Raw genomic sequence first — 12,751 nt, 5'->3', positions numbered from 1 at the left:
ATCATCAAAGCAAAAGGTGGCTACTTTGAAGAACCTAGAATATAAGACATATTTTCAATTGTTTCACATTTTTTTGTTAAGCATATAATTCCACATGTGTTAATTCATAGTTTTGATGCCTTCAGTGTGAATGTACAATTTTCATAGTCATGAAAATACAGAAAAATCTTTAAATGAGAAGGTGTGTCGAAACTTTTGGTCTATACTGTAACTTGATCCCTTAAGGACCAAGCCATTTATGAGCTTAAAGGGGTTGTCGAGGACTTAGATGCTCATGATGTAACCATATTAGATCAGTTGGAGTCTAGAACCCGGCATCCTCACCAATCAGCTGTTTGCAGCTCCCACTGTAACCGGATGTACCCAGTGTATAGAGCCATAAAAGCACAGTTCCATACACTGTGTAGTGGTCATTCTCCGGTGCAGCAGCTCAGTTTTCTATTAAAGTGAATGGGCGGAGAGTGATTTCTAACAGACTGAATTCTGTGTTTGAAGTCCCTAAAGACAGTATTTTAGTGAACGAAGCGTTTAGCAATATGAGTGTGGCCTAGGAACACGAGGTCAATGCAGTGGACATCCATATCCAAACCAGAAAAAAAAGAGTGAATATATGTGATCTCACCTGTACAATGACAAAGATGACCTGAATTCCTGGCTGTATGATTTTCATTGGTGTTCCACAGCCTATGTGCTCAGCTACATGTATAATTTTAACAAACGCCATAGCAAGTGTGCCAATTCCAAAAAAAATTATTCCACCTGTAAAGATAATATGGCAGATTTAATTAATACCATTCTAAAGTTAAACAGCATAAAACTTGGTTAAACAGGCAGAAACTGGACCAAATTTTTCACAGTGGCATTCGTGTGATAAATTTGGCAGATCTTGGTAGATATTGTAAAATGTTATTTCCTTCCTTATGCCACTCTTGGGCTGGTTTAGTTTAAGCCATTATTTTGCACCAAAATAATCATGAACTACAGTAGTAAATCAGGGGCATCCATGTCTGCCTTATTTCAAAACTGTCTACGGAGGCATAAAATCTGTCTAAAACACATAATAAATTTCTGTGGTCTAAGGGTGTGTCTGGTGCCGATATTTACTGAAGACTAGTGTTGAGCCACCCCCGTAGTGTTCGAGTTCGGTTCGGTTCGTCGAACACCCGTGTGTTCGCCGAACTGTTCGTCGAACTGTTCGTCGAACACCTTTGAACACCGTTAAAACCAATGGCAGGCAAACAAAAACACATAGAAACACATAGAAAACACCTTCAAAGGTGTCCAAAAGCTGACAAACTGCTCAGAAGACATAACTAACACATGGAAAAGTGACAAGTACATATAGTCATGCGAAAATAAAAGAGGTGGAGGAGTAAAAGGAGGGGGAGACACAGATATAGGCATGTCATGCCCTTCTAAAATCCAAAAAGTGAGAAGCCGACACGGCCAGTCCGCTCCTGCCCGTGCCACCTCCGTGTCGCCGGGTTTGTGCCAGAGCCGCGGTGAACCCTGACGGCCAGCCCCCCTCTCCCAATACTGGTGCCTGTCCGCTGGTGGGTCGAGCGAGCCCCCCTGTGGTGGAGGCAGCTCTAAGCTTTTTAATTTAAATTGTCTCTCTAATTTGAATGAATACACTTTAAATCCATTTACAAGGATCTATTGGAGGGCAAGTCTCATGCCAGCAGCCGCGGTAATTCCAGCTCCAGTAGCGTCCACTAAAGCTGCTGCAGTTAAAAAGCTTTTATAAGGATCGAGCTCGGCTGTCCACCGCAAGGCATCCTACTGCCAGTCCCAGCCCCTATGCCTTGGGGTGCCTCCTGATGCTCTTCACTAAGTATCCCATGGTCTCGAAGCATTTCCTTTGAAAAAATTAAGTGTCTAAACTACAGGTGGTGTAGCTTGCTTAACAGCCGGGATAATCCGCTGACTAGCAGACACTGCTACTAGGCACAAAGTATTTCCTGGGCTAGATGCAGTTAAAAATTTGTAATTAGATACTCTCGTTGGATGCTGAGAAAGCATTCCATAGAGTCTCCTGGCACGCCATATATGATTCTCTTAAAAAGCTTGGGGTAGGGGTCTAGGGGACCCTTTTATAGCCAAAATCACGGCCCTGTATCGCAATACGTCACCTAGGCTGAAGATAAATGGAACTGTAGCACCCTGAGGGCTCGGTTGCTACAGACGTATTGCACCTCACCCAGAGGTGTGATATCTCACTCTCAGGTAAGGATGGAGTGTGGATCAGGACCCGACACCTGCATGCATTACACCACATTGCCGTGGGGCAGGGCGACCAATATGCCCCTGAGATGGGCACGACAGTCCCTGTCCCTGGCTGGAGTGGGGGGAGGGAACACTGAGGAAGGGGAACCCTGTAGTGCAGGAGCAGGGAGTAAGCAGTTCCTGGGTGCATTGAGAAGGGAGTATAAAAGGTGGGCACCATCTTAGTTCAGTGCAGAGAAGTCTGAGCAGAAGTGGCAGGGAGCAGGGGCTCTGCATGAGCTCTGCTCCGGAGGCGGGCCTAGTAACAGAGGCCCAGGCCTGGAAGAGGGAGAAGGAAGGAAGAGGAGCGGAGAAGGCTCCAGGAACGAGGAATGAAGGGATCCCAGGGGTGCGGACGGGCGAGTCGCCACCGCACGCCCGAATCCACCTGCGTGGAGGGGTCAGGCCAAAGGGGGAGACCGGTCCCCGAACTAGTGGAGGCAGGAAACGACCCTCAGCTAGAAACCGGAGGCTCTGACATTTTACGTGGCGCAGCCCCTCGCTACACCCGCTAGGAAGGCACCACATAGGGTCAGGGAAACTGGCGCCAAGTTTACCAAGAGGAGGCCCGAGGCAGCCGGACAGAAGTGTTGGTAAGAAAGGCCAGACAAAGGACACACAAAGGGGGTCCTGTGAAGTGCTCCAAAGTTATCTGGGAGTTGTCTGAGCCCCTCACCTGGTGAGCACAGTACGACGTGGGCAGCCGTTACCTGCAGACGTGGTCTGGATAATAAGAACTGTGAGTAAAGGCCCTGGACTGCATCACTGACTCCGTGTCGTTACTGCTGCTGCCCTGCACCATCACCCCCATCCTCCGCATACACTGCCCTGAGGCTATACTCCTCCCGTGGGGAGTTATGCTACGCTCTGCTGCACCCACAACACCAGCCTCAGCGGTCTGCCCTGTAGCGGCGGTTCACTCTGACCGCAATCCACGGGTGGCGTAGTCGGACATTTAAACATCAAAACCACATAAATAGTTCCGCCACTGGTTTGACCGCCCTGAGCCACGGAACCGGGTCGCCGCCACGAAGACTACAACCACCAGCATCCACCAAAAAGGGTCCGGCTCCGGGTGTCCCAAGGCCCAGGGGGTGCGTCAGAACATTTTCATCACCTTTCACAATCACCAATGGGACAAGGCAGGGATGTCCTCTGTCCCCTCTCTTATACATCCTAGTGACGGAGCACCTGCTCTCATCAATTCGCCATAACCCCAATATTAGGTGGATTGAGGTGGGAGTACAAGTGCTCTCTATTTGCTGATGATGTCCTAGTATATATCACTCAATCACATATATCCATCCCTGCTGTTATGGCTGAAATAGATCACTTTGTTACATGGTAAAATTTTAAAATCAATGCAGCGAAGTCTGAGGCCCTCGATGTCTCCCTCCCCAAATCCATATAGGATTCCATCCAGTCCAACTTTCCCTTTGCCTGGCCCTCACAGGGTATCAAATACTTAGGAATTCCTATTCATAGAGACCTCTCCCATCTATGTTATCTTAATTTTGGGCCCTTTATTGAACAATTCCATACAGACCACGGTTGGCAAGTTAGAACTGTAAGATTCACTACGTGAACCACTGGTGTTTTGTGGAAAAGCACATGTACACTGCGTTCCAAATTATTATGCAAAAAGTGTTTAGGAGTGATAAGGGAAGAATTTGTTTGTTTGTCAGTTAAACTCATTGATGGTGATGTGTGTCAGGGCTCTTTATATCACTATAAGCAATTGCAGACACCTGTGCTAATTAGTTTGGCAGGTGTGTCCAATGAAAGGCAAGACTACTTAAGAAGGCTCTCTCACATTATTAAGCAGCCTACATTTTCTGCCAAAATGGGAAAGAAAAAGGATGTGTCGGCTGCTGAGAAGCAACAAATTGTGGAGTGTTTAGGTCAAGGCATGACTACAATCAACATTGTGCGATGATCAGGATGAAGTGTCTTGGCAATCAAGAAGTATGTAGCTGATTCACAGTACACACGTGTGCGTGCTGATAAGGGCAAATTGAGGACTCTTTCCTACAGGCAATTACGTCAGGTTGAAAGAGCAGTGGCAAAAAAGCCTTGTCATAGCAGCAGACAAGTTTTTGAAGCTGCTTATGCCTCCAACGTCCCCCGAACAACAAGATGCAGGGTCCTTCAGAGGTTTGCAGCTGTGCATACGCCATCCTGTCGACCTCTTCTATCCACTTCACACAAGCAGAAACGGCTCCAGTGGGCCAAACATTACATGAAGACTGATTTCAAAACTGTTTTGTTCACGGATGAGTGCCGTGCAGCGCTCGATGGTCCAGATGGATGGAGTGGAGGATGGCTGGTTGATGGACACCCCACGCAAACACGGCTACAGCGCCAACAAGGAGGAGGTGGAGTAATGTTTTGGGCTGGAATCATGGGGAGAGAGATTGTCGGCCCCTTTAGGATACCTGAAGGCGCTAAAGATGAACTCCATAATGTATGTGGATTTTCTCAAACAGCACTTCCTGCCATGGTTCAAGAAGAAGAACCGTGTATTTCACAGCAAGATCATTTTTCTGCATGATAATGCACCATCTCATGCTGCACATAAAACATCTGCATCTCTGGCTGATATGGGCATAAAAGGGGACAAACTTATGGTGTGACCCCCATGCTCCCCTGACCTCTACCCCATTCAGAACCTTTGGAGCATCATTAAAAGGAGTGTCTATGATGGCGGGAGGCAGTTCACATCTAAGCAACAGCTCTGGGAGGGTATTCTGTCCTCATGCAAAACAATTGAAGCAGAAACCATCCAAAACCTGACAAATTCAATGGACGAGAGAGTTCAGAAGCTCCTTTCGAACAAGGGGTCCTATGTGAAAATGTAACATCACCTAGAATAAAGTTTTGAGTTGAAAACTGTTTGATTTCAGTTTCTAACAATCTGCTAATGCTTATAATTTCAAAAATGACCATTTTTTTGGTCTTTATTAAAATGAAAAGGTTGATCGAAAAGTTTGGGGGATCTAAGAGTGTGGCAACCCAGTAGTCATGATTACTTCGAATTCTGACAATATGAGGGTCATGCTGCAGGTAGTGCAGCAAGAAGGCACTTATGTGTCTTGCGCATCTCAGAGCCCCAAAATTATTTTCCGGGCTAGATGCAGCTAAAAATTATTTTTAATTTTAAATCTGGTGGAGCTTATTATAGATGGCCTAATAGGATCAGTGCTGCACACTGCTACAAAGCCCAAATTATTTTCCAGTCAAGATACAGATAAACATGATTAGTAATTTGAAAGCTTAAAACGGTTGGTAGGGTGATTTTAACCAATCATCAAGCTTTTACTCTCCCCAGGATGACACAGGGGTAGAAAAGTCGTTTCGGATCCATGATTTGTTCATCTTTATGAACGTGAGTCTGTCTACATTATCAGTGGAGAGCCGATTGCGCTTATCTGTCAGCACACCACCAGCAGCGCTGAACACACGTTCAGACAGAACGCTGGCTGCGGGGCATGACAAGATCTCCAAAGCGTAAGTGGCTAGCTCCGGCCATTTATCCAGATTGGAAGCCCAAAAAGAGCAAGGGTCCAGTGACACAGTCGTGGCTTCAATGTTTACTTGGAGATACTCCTGTACCATCGTCTCTAGGCGTTGACTATGTGTCAGACTTCTTGTCTCCTGTGGCCTTGCAAAGGATGGGCTAAAAAAGTGGTGAAATGATTCCGCAAAATTGATGTTACCAGCAGATACTGTGGTTCTGTTACGGTTTGAGTGCTGAACACTTGACGGTCCCACGGTTGGCAAGTTGGAACTGTGAGATTCACTACGTGCACCACTGGTGTTTTGTGGAAAAGCACATGTAAGATTCTGCAACAGTCTCTGCTGATACTCCTGCATCCGTGCATCCCTTTCTATGGCAGGAATAATTTCGGCAAATTTACTTTTGTACCGGGGATCTAACAGTGTGGCAACCCAGTAGTCAGGATTATTTCTAATTCTCACAATTCGAGGGTCATGTTGCAGGTAGTGCAGCAAGAAGGCACTCATGTGTGTTGCGCATCCAGGAGCACCAAGTCCCTGTTGTGTTGGTGGCGAGGTAACAATCATGCTTCCTTCCTCTGTCCTCTCCCCCCAACCTCGCACAACAGAAATGTGATCAAGGTCTCCCTCATCTGATGAGTCTTCCATCAGTTCGTCCTCCACTTCTTCCTGGGCTCCTGCACCTTCCTCACTAGTTTGGCTGCTACCATGCGCCCTGGTAAAACCATCTCCCCCACCCTCACATGCCTGCCGCCTTGGTGCTGCCGACCGTCTGGACCTTGCAGATGTTAGCCCTTCCGCATACAACTCCTCCTCCTCTACTTCCTCCACCTCCTCTTGTGCCACCACCTGACTCCGAATTCTGTTTAACATGTGCTCCAGCATGTAAATCACCGGAATAGTCATGCTGATAATGGCATCATCAGCACTAAACATCTTCGTCGCCATTTCAAAACTGTGCAGAAGGGTGCATAGGTCCCTGATCTGAGACCACTCCTCCAGCGTGATTTGCCCCACCTCTGAATCTCGTTGGCCCAGGCTATACGTCAGAACGTATTGCACCAGGGCTTGTCGGTGCTGCCACAGTCGCTGCAACATGTGCAGAGTTGAATTCCACCGGGTAGGCACATCGCATTTTAGCCGGTGAAGTGGCAGGCCCAACGACTTCTGTAGAGATGTAAGTCGCTGAGCTGCGGGATGCGAACGGCGGAAGTGAGCACACAGCGACCGTGCCCTCTGCAGAAGGCCATCTAGTCTGGGATAGTGGGCTAAAAATTGCTGGACAACCAGGTTCAACACGTGAGCCATACAAGGCACGTGTGTGACATTGCCCCGGCGAAGGGCCGCACCCAGGTTTGCAGCATTGTCGCACACGGCCTTCCCTGGTTTCAGGTCCAGTGGAGACAGCCATTCATGAAATTGGTTCTCCAGAGCTGACCACAACTCCTCAGCTGTGTGACTCACATTTCCCAGACATTTCAAAGTAAAAACCGCCTGATGACGTTGAGCCCTACTGCCAGCATAGTAAGGAGGTGTGCAGGATCCCTTCTGCGCAGTTAGAAAGCTTGTGGCATGACCAGACAGGCTTTTGGTGCAGGTGGAAGACCGAGAGGAGGTTGAGGAGGCAGAAGCAGTGGAGGAACTTTGACATAAAGAGGATTGACGCACAACTCGTGGGGACGGCAAGACTTGGACAGCAGCCCCTTGTCCTGCTGTCACCATAGTTACCCAGTGCCCAGTCAGCGACATGTAACGCCCCTGTCCATGCCTACTCGTCCAAGTGTCTGTGGTGAAATGCACCCTGTCACACACAGAGTTTCTCAAAGAAGCGGTGATGTTGTGTGCGACATGCTGGTGGAGCGCAGGCACACCTTTCTTTGAGAAGTAGTGCAGACTGGGCATCTGATACTGGGGCACTGCGACGGACATAAGGTCTCGAAAATCCTCTGTGTCCACCAGGCGGAAAGGCAGCATTTCTGTAGCCAAGAGCTTGCAGATGGTGAAATTCAACCTCTTAGCTTTCTCATGGCTAGGAGGAAATGGTCTTTTACTTGTCCACATCTGAGGGACCGAGGGCTGGCTATTGTGCTTAGACGGGGTTGATAAGGGTGTCCCCGGCAAACTGCCGGTCTGTGAGGAAGATGCAGGCGGACATGTTAGGTTGCCTTGATCCAAAGGTGGTGCTATCGATGTCGGACAGCGCTCAACACCAGCTGGTGTTACCACCTCCAAAGAAAATGATGACCTGCCAATCACGCTGGCTGTTGCGGGTAAAGAGGTGGCAGGTCTGCGCCCCAAAACAGGTGTGACTGCTGTCCCCCCAGTCACAGAGGATGAAGAGGCCGCGGATGCACAAGGTATGGCAGACGGTGGTTGGCCCGGCCGGCTAGGCCGCATTGTAGCACACTGAGCTTCCCACTGCAACTTATGCTTCATGTCCATGTGCCGGTTCATGCATGAAGTACTCAAACTATGTATTTTTTGGCCTCTACTTAGCTTTTGCTGACAAATGTTACAGATAACACGAGTTGGGTCATCTTTATCGATCTGAAAAAATGCCCAGGCTATGCAAGGCTTAGCACCCATGCGACCTGAAGAGCCACCACGACTTGTGGTGAGAGGCAGAGTTGTGTTTGAGGATGCAGTTGTTGACGTGCTTCCAGTACTACGTCTCTGTCCAGGAAGGCGCAACCTGACCTCGTCGTCACTAGCATCTTCCTCCACCTCCTCTGCTGACCTCATCTCTTGGCTGACTGTGGGTTGACAGTAAGTGGGATCTCCAACCTCATCATCATCACCCTGTGTGTTATCACACCCGTCGTCCTCAGAGCCAACCTGTTCCTGCCCTGACAAAAAACTAAAGTTGTCGCTCCAATCAGGTATTTGAGTCTTATCATCGTCTTCCTCATTGTCTCCACCAACAGGAGTTACAGTTTGGGAATGAGGGTCTACATTATGGTCAGAACCTTCTGCGTCTGGTCCTGGATCCGACTCATAAAGATTCTGGGCATCAGTGCAGATCATTTCCTCGTCTGGATTCACAGAAGCGCTGGAGTCGACCTCTGATTCCCAGGCTATAGTATGAGTAAACAGCTCTGCAGACTCAACCATCTGTTCTACCTCATACTCAGACGGGCAGCTGGAGATTTGGGAGCTGTGAGGAAGCAAGTGCGATTTGGGTGACACCTTTGAGGACTGGAGTATTTGTGATGTTGAAGTTGATGTGGAGGAGAGCCCACTTAAAGGAGCACTTGATATCCGTTGAAGCACCTGCTGTTTTTGTGCCTCATCTGGAATTTGTAGCGATTGGCGTGGCCGTAAGAAAGGGATCTTATCACATTGTCCGCTAAAAGAAGTAGACATTTTAGTTTGGCTGGAAGATGGTCTTTCTTCTGCAGATGTTACTGTTGCTTTAACACCTACCCCACGGACACAACCTTTTTTCCCCTTCCCAACACGCCTATTCCCCTTTCCACCAGCAGCAGGCCTTTTTCCACTCATTTTGGTGGTTAACTAATTCACAACTCTGGAGTTGTTTGCACAAAAAAACAATGGATGGTAACCGAGCAGAGCTGAGTGGCCAAACTGTGGTATTAGGCCAAAACTATTGGCTGGGTTAGATGCAGAAAAAAATTATATTCAATTTGCAACCTGATGGAGGTCAGTATAGATGGACTAATACAACAAGTCCCACACACAGCTAGAAGCCCAATATTTTTTCAGAGGTAGATGCAGAAAAAAATATATTCAGTTTGCAACCTGATGGAGGTCAGTATAGATGGACTAATACAACAAGTCCCACACACAGCTAGAAGCCCAATATTTTTTCAGAGGTAGATGCAGAAAAAAATATATTCAGTTTGCAACCTGATGGAGGTCAGTATAGATGGACTAATACAACAAGTCCCACACACAGCTAGAAGCCCAATATTTTTTCAGAGGTAGATGCAGAAAAAAATATATTCAGTTTGCAACCTGATGGAGGTCAGTATAGATGGACTAATACAACAAGTCCCACACACAGCTAGAAGCCCAAATATTTTTTCAGAGGTACTGTAGATGCAGATAAAAATTATTTTTAATTTGAAACCTGATGGAGGTCAGTATAGATGGACTAATAGAGAAAGTCCGACACACTGCTAGAAGGCCAAATATTTTTTCAGAGCTAGATGCATACAAAAAATTATTTTGAATTTGCAACCTGATGGAGGTCAGTATAGGTGGACTAATAGAACAAGTCCCACACACTGCTAGAAGGCCAAATATTTTTTCAGAGCTAGATGCAGAAAAAAATTATATTCAGTTTGCAACCTGATGGAGGTCTGTATAGATGGATTAATAGAACAAGACCCACACACAGCTAGAAGCCCAATATTTTTTCAGAGGTAGATGCAGAAAAAAATATATTCAGTTTGCAACCTGATGGAGGTCAGTATAGATGGACTAATACAACAAGTCCCACACACAGCTAGAAGCCCAATATTTTTTCAGAGGTAGATGCAGAAAAAAATATATTCAGTTTGCAACCTGATGGAGGTCAGTATAGATGGACTAATACAACAAGTCCCACACACAGCTAGAAGCCCAAATATTTTTTCAGAGGTACTGTAGATGCAGATAAAAATTATTTTTAATTTGCAACCTGATGGAGGTCAGTATAGATGGACTAATAGAGAAAGTCCGACACACTACTAGAAGGCCAAATATTTTTTCAGAGCTAGATGCAGAAAAAAATTATATTCAGTTTGCAACCTGATGGAGGTCAGTATAGATGGATTAATAGAACAAGACCCACACACAGCTAGAAGCCCAATATTTTTTCAGAGGTAGATGCAGAAAAAAATATATTCAGTTTGCAACCTGATGGAGGTCAGTATAGATGGACTAACAGAGAAAGTCCCACACACTACTAGAAGGCCAAATATTTTTTCAGAGCTAGATGCAGAAAAAAATTATATTCAGTTTGCAACCTGATGGAGGTCTGTATAGATGGATTAATAGAACAAGACCCACACACTGCTAGAAGCCCAATATTTTTTCAGAGGTAGATGCAGAAAAAAATATATTCAGTTTGCAACCTGATGGAGGTCAGTATAGATGGACTAATACAACAAGTCCCACACACAGCTAGAAGCCCAATATTTTTTCAGAGGTAGATGCAGAAAAAAATATATTCAGTTTGCAACCTGATGGAGGTCAGTATAGGTGGACTAATAGAACAAGTCCCACACACTGCTAGAAGGCCAAATATTTTTTCAGAGCTAGATGCAGAAAAAAATTAGATTCAGTTTGCAACCTGATGGAGGTCAGTATAGATGGACTAATAGAATGATGCTATGCCCAAAAGATTTTACTTCACTAGGTGCAGTAAAAAAATTGGTATTCTATACACAGGTGGTATATCTTGCAACACAGATAGGCTACTCCACTGACTAACACACTCTGCAATAGGCCAAAAAGGATTAGCTTTGCTAGATTCAGCCAAATGCTGTGAAAAAAACTTGCACAGCACTGGCACAGACCTGCCTGGCAAAAACTGATAGGAACTGATGTAACCTAGTCCTGAAAAGGACTCCAATTACAATTAGTCTTTACTCCCACAACCTATCTATTTAAGAGCACAGACCTGCCTGATAAAAGTCGTAGGAAATGCTGTAACCTAGTCCTTAAAAGGACTGCAATCACAACTATTCCCTACTCCCAAGCTATCTGTATATTTGTGCGAAAATTGGCTTGAAATTAACAAGGTATAGCGCACACAGCAAGAGCGGTGCCGTCTAACACGCAGCTGCAGCAGTGAGAAAATGGTGGCGACGGGGAAAATGGCTTGGTCTTATAGGGCAAGGACATGTGACATACACTGCCAATGACACATGCCCTTGCTTGTGTGAAAAAAAGCACTTCGCTCCGTGTGTGCGCTGCTGATAGGCTGACAGATTGCACCTCCCCACTGTAAATGCGGGAAAGAGAAAAAAAAATGGAGATCTTCATTGTTCCTGCAGAGATCCATCCCCTGCCCCTCCCCCCACCCCGCTGTACACTCAAACTGCGTATTAACATTAATTTTCATTATTACTGAGAAAAAATCCAGTTATGATTTTGGTGCACGAACAGTTATCGAACATAACCTCGAACAGCCGAATTTTTCTCAAATTGTTCGTGTTCGCCGAACGGCTCGAACACCGCCCAAAACAGCTCGAATTTGAGATTGGCGAACAGTTCGAGTAGAACAACGCTCATCTCTACTGAAGACTTTGTGCACAGTATGGAGAAAGTGTTTCATCACAAGGAAGAGTGCATGAATGGATAGAGAAGTTCAAGAAGGTTGCACAAGAGTCAGCCATGAATAATGAGCATTTAGGGCGTTGATTCAGGGAACTAGTCTGATTGTCGTATGTGGAGTCAGGAAGGAATTTTTTTCCCCAATGTGGAGCTTTGAGTTGCCACATGTTTTTTTTTTGCCTTCCTCTGGATCAACATGTTAGGCTATGGGTTGAACTAGATGGACTTATGCTTCCTTCAGCCTTAAAAACTATGTTATTATTGATGCCCATCCATAACAATGACTGAAGACAACATTAAGCATGCATGTCAACCAATTCTGCTGAACAGACGTCGTTTAAAGATGTTTGGTCCCCTGAAAAGAGCCCTACGAGGACAAAGATTCACGTATGATGAAGAGATGAAGTCTGTGGTACACTATTTTTGTGGCTTGCACCTCAGCCTAAAATATTTTTTAATGATAGAATATGAAAGCTTATTGACAAATGGACATAGTGGATAGAAAACCAGGGAGATTATGTCGAAAAATGGTGTACTTGACTTTTCTGAAAGTTTTCTGAAAGTTAATTAAAACATATTCTACAGCCAGAGTGCGAACATTTTTTGACCCTCTTAGTTTATTGCTGTCTGACTTCACAAAGACTGCAGCAGAGGCGGAAAGGCACCATTGGAACCAGGAAGGTGAGTA

At 45.9% G+C, this 12,751-nt stretch overlaps 1 protein-coding gene across 1 annotated transcript in view; it reads right to left on the bottom strand.

The window, feature by feature from the left end:
* LOC141272874 (proton channel OTOP2-like) overlaps positions 1-12,751 on the bottom strand; it is a 273,399-nt gene that overhangs the window by 159,418 nt on the left and 101,230 nt on the right. The window contains exon 2 of the mRNA XM_073684013.1: positions 623-759. Within this exon, the coding sequence (XP_073540114.1) occupies positions 623-759 (137 nt within the window). The remainder of the gene's footprint in view (positions 1-622; positions 760-12,751) is intronic.

The sequence above is a fragment of the Phyllobates terribilis genome, unplaced genomic scaffold (assembly GCF_046119375.1).
Source record: "Phyllobates terribilis strain yellow unplaced genomic scaffold, ASM4611937v1 Scaffold_5__5_contigs__length_657084704, whole genome shotgun sequence".
Lineage (NCBI taxonomy): Eukaryota > Metazoa > Chordata > Amphibia > Anura > Dendrobatidae > Phyllobates > Phyllobates terribilis.
Note: the sequence above shows the minus strand (reverse complement) of the source record. Positions and strands in the feature narration are given on the sequence as shown.